Source organism: Abramis brama (genome assembly GCF_963993115.1).
Source record: "Abramis brama genome assembly, chromosome: 1".
Lineage (NCBI taxonomy): Eukaryota > Metazoa > Chordata > Actinopteri > Cypriniformes > Leuciscidae > Abramis > Abramis brama.
In genome coordinates, this window is record NC_139963.1 from 33,296,799 (window position 1) to 33,309,475 (window position 12,677).

At 40.4% G+C, this 12,677-nt stretch overlaps 1 protein-coding gene across 8 annotated transcripts in view; it reads right to left on the reverse strand.

Annotated features, from left to right (window-relative positions):
* caskin1 (CASK interacting protein 1) overlaps positions 1 to 12,677 on the reverse strand; it is a 109,486-nt gene that overhangs the window by 26,352 nt on the left and 70,457 nt on the right. For all 8 annotated transcript variants that reach the window (XM_084133938.1, XM_084133937.1, XM_084133936.1 and 5 more), the window contains exons 3-4: positions 3,773 to 3,870; positions 3,485 to 3,630 (exon numbers count right to left, since the gene is read on the reverse strand). In XM_084133938.1, coding sequence (XP_083990064.1) covers positions 3,485 to 3,630; positions 3,773 to 3,870 — 244 coding nt within the window. The remainder of the gene's footprint in view (positions 1 to 3,484; positions 3,631 to 3,772; positions 3,871 to 12,677) is intronic.

Sequence of the window (12,677 nt, forward strand, 5' to 3'; positions counted from 1 at the left end):
ATTAAGTTACAACATTTTTTATATTCTAATAAATAGAAATATTTGTAGTGGATGTGATGCTTTTGAACACTTTTCCTGGTTTTAACTACATCGAGGATTGCTTAGCGCATGATAATAGCAGAACTTGTGGTCTGAGAAAATATTTTTGCGCAAATAATGATCAATAATGCACAATAAGGCCTATCTGTTTCCATTAAAAATATAAAGCAATTCAAAATACTATTTGGCCAGAGGAAAAGATTGAGAAAAACTTTTTCTGAAATGTATTTTATACTATGATTTGATTTATGTATTCAAATATAAGGCAAGGCTACTAAATGATTTTTAGCAATGTAATGTGACGGCACATCCGTATCTCATATTTTCCTACAGTCTCGTACCGCTAAACATGGTATCACGTGGATGAATATGCATATGCAAATGACGATATGCATAGTAAAACTAAGCGTTGTAAGCTCCATATATGGTTATTTCGGTTATTTTTGTAAACATCGTCATTGGCTGTGTTCGAAAACTTAAAAATGCTGCATTACACGGGAGGAGGGCATCAAGGCACGTCCGAATACAAAGTTAGTTTCACTTCCTGTCTCCTAAGATACCTTCATCTGATTGATTTTTGAAGGCAGCATAGATGTATCCTGCATTTGATATCCCACAATCCTGTGCTTTACATTCTGTGACAGTCAACTTCTTAGAATGTATCTTAAGAACTTTCTTAAATTCTTTCTTAACCCTCTGGGGTCCTTCGGGTCCATATGGTCCCGAAGCGTTTAAATAAAAAAATGTAAAAAATCATAGCTTCATCGGAATGGTCCGAAATTTGGTGACTTTGTTGGTACTTGGTATATGAACACCCAAAAAAATTGGGGACAGGATTTGAATAGTCTAAGCGGTTGTAAAAAAAATAGTCACACTCAGGACCTTCGGGTCCAAATGGACCCGCCATAGGAAATGAATGGGAAATTGGCAAAAATGTGACAATACAGAGTTTTTTTTTGCGTACAATCTACAAATCAGCCACGATCCAGAAAAAAAGCACACAACAGTGAAGGGGTGAATCTATAAAACATCAAGAGTGCAAAACAGACACATCCACACACACACACACACACACAAACACACTTTTATACACATACACACTAATAAATTCAGATTACAAAAATCTGTTTTGAATTTTTAAAAATCACAGCTTCATCGGAATGCTATGAAACTAGGTGACTTTTATGGTATTAGGTATGTGAACACACAAAAAATATTGAGGTCATGATCCAAGCATGCTAAGTGGTCGTCACACTTCTGCTCTTTGGTCAAAAATGACCCCCATAGAAAATGAATGGGAAATTGTCAAAAATATGAAAACACAGAGGTTTTTTTGTGCATACAATCTACAAATCAGCCAGGATGCAGAAAAAAAGGACTCAACAGTGAAGGGGTGAATCTCTAAAACATCAAGAGTGCAAAACAGACACATCCACACACAGACACACACACACAAACACACTTTTATACACATACACACTAATAAATTCAGATTACAAAAATCTGTTTTGAATTTTTAAAAATCACAGCTTCATCGGAATGTTACGAAACTAGGTGACTTTTATGGTATTAGGTATGTGAACACACAAAAAATATTGAGGTCATGATCCAAGCATACTAAGTGGTCATCAAACTTCTGCTCTTTGGTCAAAAATGACCCCCATAGGAAATGAATGGGAAATTGCCAAACATATGAAAACACAGAGTTTTTTGGTGCATACAATCTACAAATCAGCCAGGATGAAGAAAAAAGGACTCAACAGTGAAGGGGTGAATCTCTTAAACATCAAGAGTGCAAAACAGACTAAATCTGTTCAGGCAAAAATCACTAGAATTCGCAAGCCTTTCTACAGAGAGCTGTATATCCACTAGTGGTAAAAATGTGCTATTGCGTGATAAAAATGCTCAGTGTGTCCACCAGTTGGCGCCCATCTCATTTCAAAAATTGCTTTCATGAGGCCTAGGCTTGACTCTAAAATGAAATACAGCTTTAATAAAAATAAAATAAAAATTATATATATATAAAAAAATTCTATTATATTCAATGGGAAAAAATGGGTCATAATTATTGCATAAATATTAATTATAAATCATAAAATTATTTCAAAACACCAAAAAAGAAAAGAAAAAATATTATAAAAAACAAGTAAAAAAAAAAATATTATGATTTTTTTTTCTATATATTAATCCCTCCCTTCGGGTCCATTTGGACCCGAAGGTCCCAAGTGTGACTGTTACACGAAGGACCCCAGAGGGTTAAAGGGTTAGTTCACCCCATGTTGAAAATTCTGTCTTTCCAAACCTGTAAGAATTATGTTCATATTCGGAACACAAATAAAGATTTATTTGATTAAACTGAGAGCTTTCTGTCCCCCTATTGACAGCTACGCAACTACCAGTTTGACGCTTCAAAAATTTCATAAAGAGATTGTAAAACGAATCCATATGAATTGAGCGGTTTAGTCCAAATTTTCTGAAGAGACTCGATCGCTTTATATGTTGAACAGATTGAATTTAGGCTTTTATTCCCATATAAAAACATTCATCAACTCACACATCAGTTGTGGTAAACGGAAGCTCAAGCATGTTCGCTTGACATGCGAGGACCAATGAGGTTAATTCTCATGTTATGCAGCACGTCTGAACTTCAGTAACAACTAATGTGGTTAATTCTCGTGTTACGCAGCAGATTTGAGCTTCAGCAACAACCAATGAGGTTCAATCTTGTGTGTTATGCAGCACGTTTGAGTTTCAGCAAGAACCAATGAGGTTCATTCTCATGTTACGCAGCACGTTTGAGCTTCAGCAACAGCCAATGAGGTTCATTCTCGTGTTACGCAGCACGTTTGAGCTTCAACAAGAACCAATGAGGTTCATTCTCGTGTTACGCAGCACGTTTGAGCTTCAACAAGAACCAATGAGGTTCATTTTCATGTGTTATGCAGCACGTTTGAGCTTCCGCAAGAACCAATGAGGTTTGTTCTCACACGTTAAGCAGGATCGGTTGAGCATCTGTTTATGTTTGCTGATCAATGTTAATTTGTGAATAAAAGCCTAAATTAAATCAGTTCATCATATAAAGCGATCGAGTCTCTTCAGAAAATTTGGACTAAACCACAACAATTCATATGAATTAGTTTTACAATCTCTTTATGAACTTTTTTGAAGCGTCAAAGTGGTATTTGTGCAGCTGTCAATGGAGGGAAACAAATCTTCAATTGTGTTCCAAAGGTGAACAAAAGTACAAGTTTGGAACAACATGAGGGCGAGTAAATCATGACAGAATGTTCATTTTTGGATGAACTAACCCTTTAAGATGATTTTCATGAATCCGGCCCCAGGTTCTGCTTCCAAGATGTCAGTATCCATAACAGCATGTTGGATCTTTTATCATACACCGTCTTTGAAGAAGAGTGGGCATGGTGTTGTAGCAGTATGTACTCACTACGTCATAGTGTCCGTGCTGAGCGGCCAGGTGCAGGGGGATCTGCCCCTCATCAGACTGACCGTTCACTGAGGAGCCTGACTTCAGCAGCAACTTCATGGGTTCGGACTTTCCCTGCCATGCCGCATAATGCAGAGGCCGCATCCCTGGAACACGAGAGGAAAGGCTTTTGACTTCACTACACATTCCTAAAACATGCATGTAGAGTTAAGTTTATTTAAGATCGTTAGGAAGTGACATCTAAAGCAATGCAGTACTTTTTTTTCTGCATTAATGTTTTTCTTGTACCTTTCTGGTCCCTGATGTCAACTAAGGCCTGAGAGTCCAGCAGCAGTGATATAACCTCCACATTTCCATTGAGAGCTGCATGGTGCAGTGGTGAAAATCTGTGAATAACAGACACAAAACATAAACAGGATGTAGATTTTAGGACTGTGCGCCATTCAGAACATGTAAATGATATTATGTAAATATCATAATATATATCGTTAGCCTCATAGCATAATTGCCTACGTCCTATTTAAAAAAAACATGACTTATAGGCAATTATGCTATGAGGCTAACGATATGTAAATATCATAATATATAAATAACAGACATTTGTTTGGTTATTTTACACAGAAATTTATCAACTATAACTATAATATATATACAGTATATATATATATATATATATATATATAGTATATATATACATACCCATATATATATGATATAGCATAAACACTGAAAATAAAAACCTATTACACCAAATTAATATTATTATCTATACACATTCATGACAGCTTTACTTTCATAGAATGAATCTGAGTATTTTCTCACAGTGCATTATAATGATACAGTATAACATGTCCAGAGTGCAGTAGTGTCCTGTGTTCATAACCCAGTAGTGCAGAAGGTTTTTCAAAGTGGAGAAGACAAAAAGCTCTCATTGGATTTTCTGTCACAGCTCACTTTCTGTGATTGGTGCATGAAATATGCTGTAACCATAGCTGCGGTTGTGAATGTAAACCCTCAGCTCAGAGCAGAATATTAAATTCACAGGAATCCGGTCTGACCAATCTCTTCCTCTCTCACTGGCACTATCATGCAGGTTTGCACTGTGCCACTGCAGAAGAGCTGCTGGGGGATGGGCCAGTCTCCCCACCAAACGTCCCCCCTTTCCCAGGCTCCACATCTCATGCAATACAATATTCATGTTCCTTTCACTCTGTGTCACTTTCTCTATTAGTAGGTCAGATACAGTAAGCCCTGTCTATTCATATATGCGTGTATGTATTTCTTTCTCATGTGTCACTATAGAGCAAGACATAGGTAAACACATATACACACGTCGCCTGACCTACTTTTCTTAATGAGGGTACTAAAGCCCAAGGCGTTCCCTCGAAAGGAAGCACAATCAGCACTCCTCCATTGACTGAGCAGAATGTCTAATAAGATATTGTTTACAACTATATATATACATTATATATATATATATATATATATATACACACTACAAGGATTATTAGGAACACCATACTAATACTGTGTTTGACCCCCTTTCGCCTTCAGAACTGCCTTAATTCTACGTGGCATTGATTCAACAAGGTGCTGAAAGCATTCTTTAGAAATGTTGGCCCATATTGATAGGATAGCATCTTGCATTTGATGGAGATTTGTGGGATGCACATCCAGGGCACGAAGCTCCCGTTCCACCACATCCCAAAGATGCTCTATTGGGTTGAGATCTGGTGACTGTGGGGGCCATTTTAGTACAGTGAACTCATTGTCATGTTCAAGAAAACATAAAAAAATTGCACTGACCCCAAACTATAGACACCCCAAGAAATGAAATATATGTATATAATATGTGTATAAAATAATATAATATTTAGTTAAATGTAATTTAATTTTTTTCAAATGTGGACCCAAATGTACATATATACTATGTGACACTGACTCACAAAAGAGACATGAATATATTACACACAGACCCTTGAGTTATCGATAACGGAAGAACAATCATGCCCTCAAGACACACATAATCATTTTATTAACACTTTACTGGATTATTTATAACTACCAGGGGACTATATAGAATCATTAAACTTGACTGCACCCTCTTAGAAATGTCACAGTACTAGCAAGATTTGGCAGCCATGTTAAATAAACAAAAACCTCCTCCAATGGGTTACAGCAGAGCCATGACGCTACAAGCTCTGCAGACTGTATATGACCTCCGCATTTCACTGTTAATTTGAATGGTGTTTGTTTCAAATAGAATAAACTGTTGCTCTTCCATCAATGATCTCACACATTTGGTTTTTGGCAGACAAATCAAATTAATCATGGGTAATAATCCAGGCACATCTACTGCTCTACTGGCTCCTCCACCTCTTCAACATTTATCTCCAACAAAATGTCATCAAACGAGACAATCCTACTGCTGATAATATCCGTTTCTGAAATATTTCAGCTCTGCTGTTTTTCAGTTGTTCTTTCTCTGAAACACTTTCATTTGAAGGCAGGTTTCATATTGTTTTATTAAAGGGGGAGGCAGCAAAACGACAGGCTCTTCCTTGCTCATAAATCAAATTTTGCTCCACCATTGCTCCTCTAGTGCTCCCATTTAAGGGAATGATCTCAGATTAGAAAGAACATTAAGCCTCTTATGAGAACACTTATTATCACAAGATGTCTGTTATCTCTATTACCGAAGATATTATGGTTCCCTTTCAGTCAGTCACTCTGAGTTACGTCAATGACTGACGAAATGGGGGTTTCGCTTAGAAGCCTATCACCTTCGAGTTCTACAAAACGAGCCAATGGCAAAACAATGCCTTGGGTCTGCGGAATTTGCATAGCGCAACTCCGCCCCACCGCGTGGGTATAAAAGGAGCTGCGCGGCAATCTCGCATTATGTTTTTGCTTCGGAGCCAAGAGTATTCTTCACTCCTCTGCAAGCCTTTCTGAGTTATATCACTTCGAGACGAGCGACTCTTCAGTGCTGTTGGTGTTACGGCGTGTTCCAGCGAGATCACATTACCTGCTGCTGGTCTGTGCAGTGATCTGCCAAGATCTGCAGTGATCTCCCTGGGCGCTTCAACACACACACGCACTTTTTTTCTCCTCTCTAAAAGAGCTGCATGTGGCACGTCTTTTTAAAGATGTCTTGCCCGTGTATTTCTGGGTGCGGTAGACAAGTATTGTCTTCTGATGGGCATGATCACTGCCTGGGATGTTTGGGCTTAAATCACGCTCGGGCAGTGTTCGTGGATGCGTCATGTTCTTATTGCAGGAACATGACCATCGCAAAGTTGCGATCGAGACTCGATGACCTCAGAAGAGGCAGAGTCCCCTCTGCCACACCCCAATCTATCCCCACCGTGAGAGGGGATACTTTGACTGGTGGCCAGGGTGATCTGAGGGTCACGGTGTGGAACAAAGCTCCGACGATTCCTCCTTGGACCACACCCCTCTCTGGCACATTGCAACCCGCGAGGTTGCCGGATGAGGTCGCAGACTCAGCGACCTCTTCCGCCTTCTCTACCCTCGACGGGGCGGCGGCTAATGCGTAGCGTTGCAGTTGTGCAGTTGGCGATGCAGTTGGCGATGCAGTTGTGTCTCCAGAGAGCTTCTACCTGGGGCGTTGATCCAAAGCACCCCTCCAAAGCCTGTAGGTTTTCATCTACTCTGGTGGCAAAGACCTATAGAGCTGCGGGGCAGGCTGCCTCCACACTGCATGCTATGGCCATCCTACAGGTCTACCAGGCCAGGGTGCTCAGAGACATGCACGAGGGTAGAGCTGATCCAGGGCTCATGGAAGAGCTGCGTGCCGCCACCGACCTCACTCTACGGGCGACGAAGGTGACCGCACGCTCCCTGGGTCAGGTGACATGCATGGTCCAGGAAAGGCACCTGTGGCTTAACCTGGCTGATATGCGGGAGGCTGAGCGAACCCGATCCCTCAACTCCCCCATATACCAGGACTTTGCCCAACAGTTCTCGGCCGCCCAGAAGCAGACTGAGGCTATTAGACACATTCTGCCCCGGCGGCCAGCTGCTGCCTCCACCCAGCCGCCGGTTCAGGCACCTCAGTCCGCTCGTTGCCGAGGGAGCCCTCCTGCAGCTCCCGCCCCTCCTGCCCGGCCCCAGCAGCAGCCTTCACCCAGGCCACGCCGTGGAGGTGGCCGCAGGAAGGCTCATCCTTCCCTGGCCTCCTCTTTCAGGACACGGCATATGACCGTGCCCCCACATCGGGACGCTCCACCTCCCCTTCACCTCCTTCACCCCGTGGTCGAATCTCTCCTTTCTATGGGCCTAAGTGCCCTTAGAATGAGTTTCCAGGCATGTTGTTGTCTCAACAAATGCCTCTGCCACGGGCTGGGGTGCCATGTGCAATAGACATGCTGGACAGGACCCCAGCTCCTTTGGCATGTCAATTGCCTCGAGTTGCTGGCAGTACGTTTGGCTCTGCATCGTTTTCGAACATTGCTCAAGGACCAACACGTACTAGTCCATTCAGACGACACGGCGACAGTAGCGTATATCAACCGACAAGGTGGTCTGCGCTCCCGCCGTATGTTGCAACTCGCCATCTCCTCTTATGGAGTCAGAAGCATCTGAGGTAGCTTCGAGCCATTTACATTCCGGGAGAGCCCGAATGAATCGTGCAGCCAACAAGCTCTCACGATTTCGGCCACATCCCGGGGAATGGAGACTCCATCCCCAGACGGTTCAGCTGATTTGGGAACATAAAGAAGAGCATTTACGTGAAATAGAAATATTTTGTACACTGTAAAACCCAACGTTAAGGTAACTAAAATCATTAAAGGAACTGATTAGCTTAAACCACTTAAGTTTAAAAACTAATATTTATGAATACTGTGAACTTATTCCATTTGAGTCAACATTATATTAAATTAAACTATAATACTACTTAAATGCTTTATGTAGCTGGAACTTAATTAAATTGCATAAAACCATTATAATCAGAACCTATAAACTCAAATCATTTACTGTACTTGTATTATTGCTAACTGCTAGTACTTGTGTAATTAGCAAAGAGACTACCACTGTGCTGAAGTGTACACACTACAGCCATTGTTTTTTTTGTTTTTTTTTAAAAGCAACATATAGTCTTAGTGGTATTCGGTCAAGCCTTAACCTACCCACAGGCTATTCTTCCAGTGGTAACCCCTAATGGTAACCCCAGTAAATCTCTGACATACTAGAAACCCCTTTTAAATTCCAGCATAACAGAACATTAAACATTACTGTCACTTTTGATAAATTCTATGCATCCTTGCTGAACAAATTAATTTCTATCAAAATCTTTTGAACGGCCTACAATAAATTAATGAGCTTAAATATACTGTTACTGACCTATGCTACTTACAGTATCAGAACAATTCAGATATAATTGTTTACCAGAACTCTTGCTCATATGAAAAATGTTTAAACTAGTGTCATCTTTTAAAAATGAGTTGTATGGCTTCAAAGCAACTCACAGTGTGGCTTTCACTGAATTGATTTGTTTTGTTATATTGATTGGCTGCAATAACAGGAACCTTTAGTATATTAAAAATTATTAAGATGACGAATTGCATGGGAGAAACTGCATAGTTGCAGTTCATGAAATGAAAAGTCATAATTAACTGATTGGGTTTAGACAGAACAATTAAGACTTTACTAATGCTCACTGAGCGTGGTAATGAATTCAATAAAAGAACAGCATCATTAATCCTGCCATTGAGTCGTAGCTGCACAAGCTGTGTGTTTTGAAAACATCAGCAAGAAGTAGGCTTATAAAGGAGGTCATTTTTGATCCGTAAATGCAGTCTGTATTGCACACTGTTCTCTCAACAAACAAAAAACTAACATTATCTGCTGAGCTAAAGCTGTGTGTTTAATTAGAGAACTCCCATGTGGTAGAAACATAATCATGACATACAGTAATAATGAATCTGTTTTTTTAAACAAATCAATTCAATGACGTAAAGGACATAAAAATCATAGTTTAAATGTCACCTTTTGCTAGCGAAAGAAATGGACGCATCTAAAGAAATGGACACTGAACGAATCAATGAACGAATCTGAATGAATCGTTTCAGTGAACAAACTCAAAACACACGAATCCTAGAAAGGTGGCGATATAATTTTCACACCGGTATATAGGGATTTGAATGTGCGCTCTCTTTTCAATTTGCGATCATGCATATTCTGTGTATAGGCCTATAATTTGAGGCGTCAGGGAGCCACTTTCAATATGTGCGGGATTGAAATGGCTTTTGAAATGATTTTTATTTTCACTTTCGATTTCGCGATCACACATACTCTGTGTACATTTGTCAGTGATGCTCAGCATCTGTTGTGCACCAAATCCTCCGCCATCGTCTTTTCAGTCATCTCTCCTTACTCTTGTCACGTAATAAGTGAAATCTGACACCTGCTTCACTGTGCTGCGACTCTGCATCTCATGCTGTATGGAGCAGAGCAGATGCTTTTAAGTAAAAAATTGTAGCGTAGTGTCCATTGTCCAACGGAACTAAATGGTTTTTGCTTCTATAAATCTATTGCCACGGTGAGCAAGTTATGTAATTGGTGTAGCCTATAGCCGAACACGGTAACACCGGTTATACAGTCTATCGCAGCAAGCCTAATCCTATGATGAATCTGTGAGGGAAATTTTACATTTTTAATAAAACAACTAACATCCCTTTTTCTTGCAGGATTAACATTTAATGCTTTTGCAAACTAAATGTCCCCAACACTTGGCCAAATTGTGTCTGGATGTGTGCTTTGATATAGAAAAACTAGATGCTGTCTAAATATAACAAAGCTAGACAGTTGTCTGAATATATATATATTTTTAACTTTATGACCCCAGCATCAAGCTTTTACCAATGAACAGAGAATTATACATAAGAAGAACCAATCATATTAGAGAAAATAATGTAATGAATCAAGTCTCCTTTGCCCTAACACTTATTCTATAAAAACTGTACTCCTTTGGTCGAGGGGAATTCTCTAAAATTGGTCCGAGATCCTCCCGGATGTGATTAAAGCATATTCAAAGGCATTGTCTGGAGTCTGTCTGGTTACTGCTGTGCAGCAGGTCAGTGGAACAGAGACCGTATTCCCAAGTAATAGTGTTCATAGGAGGCCAGACATCGTCCGACTCAGCAGACGTCGCCAGTAGATATGCTAGACAATAAATTCGTAAGTGTCGTCAGTAGACGTTTTGGGTAAATGTCGCCAGTAGAGGTCCCAGGGTGAATGTTGCCAGTAGACGTCCCAGATGGACTTAAGTCAGCTGCATGGGGGAATTTCTACCACAAATCAAAATCCTCAGCACCAAAACTGAATAAACCCTCAACATTATATTTATGTTCTGTAGCTCAACACTATCATGTGTGGGCAATTCTAGAATTTCAGTCTTACAGTAGCTTCTTACCTGAAATTGTAACTGTTGTGCCTGAGAGAAATATTTATTGCTTCAAAAGTGAGGTTAGATTTTTTTAGGGGGATTTTTATGTGGGCTGATATGAAAGACGTGGACAAAGCCCCCCTAAACAATGTCTAGGAACCCTATGGTTAGACAGACCTTGAATCCACCTGGAAGAAATGGACAAACAGGTTTGGTATAATCCATAGTCAATTTAAAAGCTGGTATGGTACGTGGCTGAGACAGTTAGACAGAAATGTGTGAGATGCAGCAGGAGAGATGACATGGTAAGATTATCCTGGTGAACACAGCCTCACAGCAGATGGCAGTCGTGCTGCAATGTTTGTCAAGCTCATTTCAGATAGAGCTTATCTTAGAATCCAATGAAAGCCTGCTATTTTGCTGTGGCTCTGCTGGGCCTCAACTCTGACCGCAATGAGAGTGTGTATTTGTGTGGCTGTCAGTGCCAATGACCTTCACACTGAGTGCCTGTGGCACCGAGACACACTGCCTTCACAAATCTGTCTAAAACATTGTCACAACAAGCCTTTAAATCAAGCCTTAGTGCACGCCCCATCTAAAAGCACCTTTGTTTTTATTGTTCCAGCAGACACCCACCGGAACTTTCTACTACAGGGCTGAGGATCCTTCTTTCAGCATCATGCACCTGACATCCCTCACACTGTGCTTCTGCTGTTTCTCTCATGCTCCCGATCAGGCAATGTTGCCAGACGTACGATAATTATCGTATTTGACCTACGATGTACGATCAATAATGACAAAAAATTATATAATGTATGATAATTTCAGAACTGTGTGACACTTCAAATGATGGTCGTTCATTGTAATCATAGGGCTTGGCAGAAGAACGTGAAGAGAGGGAGCGAGAGACCTTGTGTGTGTACCCAACCAATCAATTGTAAGTGCGGGCGGGCTTTCGCAGTCGTCCCCCCCCAGCATGAAAAACAACAGTTTTATTCAATGAATTATATAGGCTGTAGCCTCAAAAGCATGAAAGAGCGCTCACTTTACAATCACTAAAACACTGATGCTTTGTCAGTTCCTCGCAATCTCACAAAGTTCCATTACAATCAATGAAGCTGCCAAAATGCACATTAAATCTCTTACTTACATCGTCTCTATACTTTGTTTGTTAATTAGATTGTTAATTGCGAGCCTGCATAACTCATAGCACTGAATAGCACTGAATCTTGTGTTTTGAGTGAGGAGTGGATTCTGAGTAACTTAAACACCTCTAAATCGCTATAGTGTTCAAGAGATCAACAAATATGTCTGTGATTAGCTCCACTGCTTACCTTTGCAAAAACACATTTTGCAAATATATACATTTGACGTTCTCGCAGCACGAACACAAATATGCAGCGTTTGCCAAATCTGTTTCACCAATATATTATTACAGTATCAACTAAGGGGCTTGAGGGTGCTACTCTACTAGTCCTTAATCGAAATAATCGCAGCTCTTGCGATTTGAAAACCGCTCCCTTTCAAATTGCTATTTCGGTTTAAAACGATTAATCTTTCAGCCCAAGTGACCACCCAGAACCCTCAGCAACTGCTTAGCAACACCCTAGAATGCCAAATCTGTTTAGCAACACCCTAGAATGCCAAATCTGTTTAGCAACACCCTAGAATGCCAAATCTGTTTCACCAATATATTATTACAGTATCAACTAAGGGGCTTGAGGGTGCTACTCTACTAGTCCTTAATCGAAATAATCGCAGCTCTTGTGATTTGAAAACCGC